Source organism: Acanthamoeba castellanii (assembly GCF_000313135.1).
Source record: "Acanthamoeba castellanii str. Neff unplaced genomic scaffold scf7180000084599, whole genome shotgun sequence".
Lineage (NCBI taxonomy): Eukaryota > Discosea > Longamoebia > Acanthamoebidae > Acanthamoeba > Acanthamoeba castellanii.
This window is the reverse complement of record NW_004457442.1, coordinates 407,902-414,735: the sequence shown is the minus strand read 5'-3', so window position 1 is coordinate 414,735 and position 6,834 is coordinate 407,902. Positions and strand designations below refer to the sequence as shown.

General features: G+C 59.6%; 4 protein-coding genes across 4 annotated transcripts in view; 3 read left to right on the top strand and 1 right to left on the bottom strand.

The window, feature by feature from the left end:
- ACA1_058940 (TBC domain containing protein) overlaps positions 1-1,893 on the top strand; it is a gene marked incomplete at both ends in the record, with an annotated part of 2,822 nt that extends 929 nt beyond the window's left edge. The window contains 6 exons of the mRNA XM_004339192.1: positions 346-453; positions 566-706; positions 844-1,124; positions 1,262-1,423; positions 1,556-1,717; positions 1,795-1,893. Of these exons, the coding sequence (XP_004339240.1) occupies positions 346-453; positions 566-706; positions 844-1,124; positions 1,262-1,423; positions 1,556-1,717; positions 1,795-1,893 (953 nt within the window). The remainder of the gene's footprint in view (positions 1-345; positions 454-565; positions 707-843; positions 1,125-1,261; positions 1,424-1,555; positions 1,718-1,794) is intronic.
- Positions 1,894-2,252: 359 nt separating this feature from the next.
- On the top strand, positions 2,253-3,453 carry ACA1_058930 (uncharacterized protein; the record flags this gene model as incomplete). The annotated part of the gene is made up of 4 exons (XM_004339191.1): positions 2,253-2,394; positions 2,503-2,967; positions 3,049-3,160; positions 3,243-3,453. 4 exons carry the CDS (start codon positions 2,253-2,255, stop codon positions 3,451-3,453), a joined length of 930 nt encoding a protein of 309 aa, XP_004339239.1.
- Positions 3,454-3,593: 140 nt separating this feature from the next.
- On the top strand, positions 3,594-5,061 carry ACA1_058920 (uncharacterized protein; the record flags this gene model as incomplete). Its single annotated transcript, XM_004339190.1, has 4 exons — positions 3,594-3,794; positions 3,889-4,039; positions 4,139-4,712; positions 4,839-5,061. 4 exons carry the CDS (start codon positions 3,594-3,596, stop codon positions 5,059-5,061), a joined length of 1,149 nt encoding a protein of 382 aa, XP_004339238.1.
- Positions 5,062-5,234: 173 nt separating this feature from the next.
- On the bottom strand, positions 5,235-6,361 carry ACA1_058910 (uncharacterized protein; the record flags this gene model as incomplete). Its single annotated transcript, XM_004339189.1, has 4 exons — positions 5,235-5,436; positions 5,552-5,726; positions 5,794-6,252; positions 6,334-6,361. 4 exons carry the CDS (start codon positions 6,359-6,361, stop codon positions 5,235-5,237), a joined length of 864 nt encoding a protein of 287 aa, XP_004339237.1.
- Positions 6,362-6,834: the final 473 nt, after the last annotated feature.

Genomic DNA, 6,834 nt, shown 5'->3' with positions numbered 1-6,834 from the left:
GTGTAGTGTGTGTGTGTGTGTGTGTGTGTGTGTGTGTGTGTGTGTGTGTGTGTGTGCGTGCGTGCGTGTGTGTGTGTGAAGAGCAAAATGCTAACAAGTGTCGTGTGCGTGACCTCAATCAGAAAGGGGACGAGGCGGATATCGGATTTGGTGTGGCAGGGCGTTCCTCCATCCGTGCGCGGCCAAGTGTGGATGCTTGAACTGTCCAACAACCTCCAGATCACCGCAGGCAAGTCCTCGCCTTTTTACGATCGCATTATTATTGTTATTGTTATTATTATTAGTGTTTCCTCTTGCCTGGCCTCATCTGACCACCTGAGACGCACACGCACACGCCTCGCACAGAGCTGTTTCAGATTTTGGAGACCAAGAGCCAGCGAGCCAAGGAGGAGGAGAAGCGAAAGCGAAAGGAGCAGGACGAGGCCTTCCTCAAGGCCTTCAAACAGAAATACGGTACACCGCCGTGGACTCCCCCCCCCCCGAGAGCGCGCTTGTGGGCGCAGCAGCTCACATGTGAGGCGGTTGTTTGTGTTTACCCCCCCCCTTCCCTCAATCCACCCAAAAGGCGACACCGTGGTCAAGGGCCAGGGCAAGGAGGGGAACGAAGACGAGGAGGGAGAGGAGGACGAATCGTGTGAAAGCGGCGCTGGCGACGAGCCGACGCCGAGTAGCGAGCTCGAAGGCCCGGGGGCACAAACAGACGCAGGTGCGTTTGTTGTGGTACGATCGGCCGATCGGCCGATCGACGATTTATCTTTCTTGTGTCTAACACACACGCACACAACACACGCACACACACACACACACACAACACGACACACACAACGTCGATGACACCTACAGATTGCGATCAGGAAGACGACAGCATTTGGGTGATAGGCAAGGAGAACACCGTGAGCCTCATCCCGCTCGACCTGCCCCGCACCTTCCCCTGCCTCAGCTTCTTCCAAGTCGGCGGTCCCTCGCACGGCCCGCTGGGCCAGGTGCTGGAGGCCTACGTGTGCTACCGGCCCGACATCGGCTACGTGCAGGGCATGTCCTACCTGGCCGCGGTGATGCTCCTCTACATGGACACCTTTCCGGCCTTCTGCTGCCTCGCCAACCTGCTCAACTCTCCTATACTGGTACACGTCTTGCTCTCATTCAAGCCATCACTGAGTCCTGACGAACCACACACACACACACACACACACACACACACACACACACACACACACACACACACACACACACACACACACGACACACACATGGCGCGCAGGTGTGCTTCTATCGGATGGATATGACGCACATCAGCAAGTACGTGCGCGTGCTGGACGCGATCATGGCCGACCACATTCCGCGAGTTCACAACCACCTCCGCAGCCTGGACATCTCCACCGATCTGTACATAATGGACTGGATCCTCACCCTCTTCTGTAAAGTATGTTGTTTGACGAACACCTCCGCCACCACTTACTGTTTCTTAGCTGTCACTAATCCTCGCTCTGTCGTGTGTGTCGCGTGCCATGTTGTGTGTCGTGTGTCGTGTGTCGTGTGTGTTGCTCTTCGTTAGGCACTGCCGCTGGACATTGCGACGCGAGTGTGGGACAACTACTTCCTGCGCGGCGACATCTTCCTCTACTCCACGATCGCTGGGGTCCTCTCCTATCTTGCCCCTCAGCTCGAGAACGGCACCTTTGACGAGTGCCTGCAGCTCCTCACCCACCTGCCGCAGGTACGAAACTACAACTACAACTACCTTGGCCCCTCTTTATCTCTGACGTTGTGCTCTTCTTGTCTTGGCGTGGGCAGGACATGGACGAGACGGCGCTGTTCCAGCACATCGGCAACATCAACATCTCGCCCAAGCGGCTGGAGGAGCTGCTTGTTGAACAGGGCCTCGAGGTCTAACACAAACAAATCAAACAACACAACATCTCGAGGAGGCTCTACACGAAAAGCAACAATATTATTTATTTTTCTGTAATCAATAGAGCGGGAGAGGGAGATGGAAGAGATTGTGCATGCCAACAAAGGGGTGGCGTTTATGGTGCACGACGGGGAGGACAACGAGCTAACGAGGGCCACGGTGCCCCACCGAAACCCTCCACTTCCCTCGCTTGCTGTCGATGGCCTGGGAGAGGAAGCACAAGCGACCCTTGAGGTGTTAATCAACGGCAGGATGTGCGACTGCATCTACATCTCCCGCGCAGCCGTCGACGCATGGCAACTGATTGATTTGTAGGATTGATGAGATCTGCATCTGATTGATGCAGCTGCCCACCCCCGCCGGATGGTATGTAGAAGTGCCAGACGAGGAGGACGTTGAGTTCTCGGTGCGCCATGCCTTCAGCTTGCCCAACTACCCCGCCGTCAGCAAGGTCTTCGTCGACGGCCAGCAGGCCTGCCGCTGTACGACCTCCTCGCCCCACTCACCCAGCCGAATGCGCACTCACGACACACCACGACACACGACACACGACACACGACACACGACACACACCACGACACAACGCACAGGGGAACTGAAGGACGCGACGCCGAGGACGGACCACGGCTTCTGGTGCGAGCAGCAGGGGTCGCTCAACGCCCACGTCCAGCCCTTCAAGCTGCAGAAGGCCCAGTTTGCAGACCCGTCGTCGGCTGAGTCCGACACCACGACCGCCAGTAGTAGCAGCAGCCGCACCGACAGCGATGGAAGCGTCGGCACCATCATACTGCGCGCGTGGGAGGCGGCTCCGCGAAAGATGAGGGGCTGCCGCAGCCCCTACAGCCAGGACCCGGCCACGTTCGTCCAGCACAGCGTGGACCCGGAGAAGAAGTCGGCCTTTGTCGATCGCGCGGTGACCGTGGGCACGCCCTATCGGACCAACCGCCGGTGGGTGGTCTGCGCCCTCCTGCGCGGTCGGCTCCTGGTCGAGCTCAAGCTTCACTACCGCACCCGCCGGTTCTTCGACATCATCCGAGGCCACATCAGGTCACGAGGTAGCGAGCTCCAACCCGTACCGCACACGCCGCACACGCGCACTTCATAGAGAACCTGGCGCTGACCTTCTCCTCTCCTAGGAGCGCGGGACGGTTCGCGTGAGGAAGAGGAGCCACAAAGCAGCGGTCATATCAAACACGAACAACTGGACGCGCCCAGCACATTCACCAGCTTCGTGTGCCGGCTCGCCCGGTACCACTACCCCTTGCGCGCGTCGTGTGCGGTGGTAAGTGTGCGGTGGTGCGTGTGCTGACGGTGGCCTGATGACGAACAGGAAAGAGGAGATACCCGCCGCAGCGCTGCAGCCGCTGTTGAGCGAGCTGGCTGGCCGCGGGGTGTACACGGCGCACCAGCTGCAGAGCTTGACGCGCACCCAGTGGCGGGAGATCATGCACGCGGCGGGCATGCCCGTGTCCCTGGCCCGGTCGGCCATGAAGCTGGCCAGCCCGCCACCACCCACCGAGTTCGTCATCATCGACGAATAAAAAAGGTCAAACTTCATCTTCGGCCGAACACATCGACAAAAGTCCAAGAATTTTGGTTTCGGTGGAAAGTCAATCAACAAACAAAAAAAAACGCACGAGAAAGAGAGAGCACTCTACACTGGACGCTTGTGGTCATGGAGATGCAGCAGATGCCGACGAGACCCACCTACTCCCTGCCCGCTGACCCCGACAATGCGCTCGAGAGGTCCCACGTGCTGCAGCGGAACCCGCCCCTGCCCCCAGCCGGCAGGAGACTTCAGGCGACGCTCTCCGTCCTCGTTAACAACACGCCGTGCGACAGCATCTACATCTCTGAAGCCGCAGTGGCCCTACATCACGTAGTTCCCCCCCCCCAATAACGTATCAGTATACAACATAGCACGGGATGGCGTGGACAACATATAAACTCCTACGAACATCCATGTTGTGGCCCAGCTGCATGTGCCATCGGGCTGGTACGTGGAAGTCCCTGACGACACCGAAGAGGACCAGCCGCTGTCGGTTCGACTGTCGGTCGAGCCGCCCAGCCCGCGCAACTTTCCGCTCTGTTGCGTGGTGTTCGTCGACGGCCACCTGTCCAGCCGCAGTACGACCCCTGACCACCCTCGCCTTTCCCTTCACCCCCCAACCACCAGCGTAAAGCTTGACATGCGTGGGCGACGACCAGTCATTGTTCGCACGCCAGAGCCGGTGGAGGTGAAGGGCTGCGTCACGTTGCAGGAGGGAGGCTCAGGGATTGTGCGGCCCTTCCTACTGCGTCGCATGGAGGCACCGCGCGGTGGTGGTGAGGAATCGGCCTCGGAGGGCGAAGTGGTGGATGACCCCCGACTCAGGAGCAGCGCGCGTGACATCATGGGACCGGTGGGATCCATCCACTTCTACGTGCTGCCTGCCGTCATCGACCACCGCACCCGGCCGCCAGCCGCGGTGGCGCCCGCTGAAGCGCCCACGATCCCAGGCGCGAGCGATAAGAAGGAGGCCATGGGCGCGGCCGACCTGGAGGTGGCCCTGGGCTCGGCGGTAGGGGACAACGGGTGGGGTCCCACGCCCTACCGCCCAGCGGGGTCCATCCTGGCGCAGGTGCGGCTCCGGTACCGCAAGCGCAAGTTCTTCGCCAACCTCCAGAGCCTGATCGACGCCACCAGTTCGGCCACAGAGTGCCAGGAGGACAACAAGCAGGCCATCAAGCCCGAGAGAGAGCCTCAGCCAGCACTCGACAGCCACTCATCCGTCAAGGCCTTCGTCGGCCGTCTGGCCAGGTGCGACAGTCACGCACGCGCGTGCACGCACGCACACACACACACACGCACACACACACCCACATACACACACACACACCGGTGCACTGGAGTGAGTTGAGTGAACTGATTGGGGAAGCCAAGCAGGAAGGAGAACGTGGAGCCGGGGTCGCTGGGTCGCCTGCTGGCGGAATTGCGAAGGCATGGAATGGCGAAGGTGGCGCACCTGCGCCGGCTGACGCGGCCGCAGTGGTGCGAGGTCGTGCGTTCGGCCGGTCTGCCCGCCTCGCTCGCCAAGTCGGCCATGAAGCTGGCCAACCGCTCCCTGCCACCACCGCGCCATCCCGCAGCCTGCATCGCCATCGAATGACCAGGATCGACGCTAACATCAAACTGATTATGAGATCAATATAAAAAAATCATGTACACGTACTTTGTCCTTGTATCTTGTTATTTATATTTATATTTAGTTTCTGTACAGTGTGTGGTTGGCAAGCCGCCGATGAGCTGCGCTTGTGGTGTCGGGGTGGCCTCGTGGCTGCGTCAGTCGTCGAGGACGAGGCACACGGGCGGCGAGGCGATCTGGCCGGCCGATATGGAGAGCGAGGCGGGCAGGCCCGAGGCGCGCATGACGTCGCGCCACTGGGCGCGCGAGAGCTCGCGCAGCTGGCCTACCGTGGTGAGGTTCCGCTGGATGAGCTCCAGCAGCAGCGGCTTGAGCGAAGACATCTCCATCGCCTCCTTCCTGCATGTGTGTCGTGCGTGTCGTGCCGTGTTAGTCATGTGCAACCTGCAACGGCGTTGGGGTGTGCGTGTGCGTGTGCGACTATGCAGGCAAAGCCAGGGTGGGGAGTACGTACGCAGCAAGGCGGCACAAAAAGGTGTCGGCGGTGGCGTCGTTCCCGAGCGCTGGCGTGCTGGGGGCCGCTAGTTCCAGCTTGATCCGCTTCTTTGCCCTCCGCTCCGTGTCCTCCTCATCTTCATCGTCATCCACCAGATCGATCACCGCCACCGGACCCTCAGCCCGCTTGACTTCTACAATGCAGTTGTAAGCACATTGCAGCATGTGTGGTGTTGGGTGTGTGGTGCCGAGGGGCAATACCTTGGGGGTCGATGCGGCACTGAAGCATGTGGAAGAACTTGGCCGTGCGGTACCGCACCTCGAGCTTCTCGATGAACTCGCCCGCGGTGTAGTTGGCCAAGCGGAAGTGGTCGCCGGTGGTGGTCGCACCCAGGCCCACGGAGCGCTCAATCCCGAACGACTCCTTCTTATCTGGCACGACGCTGCGCGGCGTGAACGCGTACCCGGCCATCAGCTTTGTGGTCGATCCTGAGAGGACGGGGCGCGTCTGGCACAGCTCCAACGCGATGGTGCCTGCGGCCTTGTTCTTCTTCGTGGCGGTGTCGTCTTCGCCTTCACCGTCATCGTCATCGCTCTGGTTGTCGTTGTATTCGCGGTTGGCCTTGCAGAACATGAACGGCTGTATGAGCTTCCTTCCCGCGGCGTCGGTCCCAATCCTTATGCCCGAGGTGGCCACTTCATGCATCCTTGTCGCAGCATCTTTGGGGGGGAGGGGGGAAAGGTGAATGAATGGATGATGAGGCCTCAACGGCAAGCATGTGAGGCGGCAAAAGGACGTACAAGATTCCGCTTTTTGACCATCTACCATTACGTTGGCGCACAGGGGGGGTGAGTTGGGAGGGGGGAATACTGTGAACTGGACAGAGAAGGGCGTGTCCTCGTCGGGCACCTCCACGTACCATCCTGGTCTTGTCGGCAGCTGTGCTTCTCAATGGGGAGCAAGATAGATAATCAGCAAAATCTCAAAACTAGCAAGAGGGGCACGTATGAGGAGGGCATACGTGGTGAGTCTCAACAGCAGCCTGGGAGATGTAGATGCAATCGCAAGGCGTGGTGCCATTGAGAAGCACGGCGAGATCGACTTGGATCTCGTCTGTGGCTCGGGTAGGCGTGGGCGGATTACGTTGCAGTTCGGTGCACAAGGCAAGCGCCCCAGCACCACCGCGGACGAAGAACGCTGCTCCTCCTCTTCTCTCCATCTCTAGCTAATCCTTCGGCAAACCACGATTTTTTGAGTTGCTTTTTTCTTCCAATAATTATATGAATTCGGAATTTATGTTT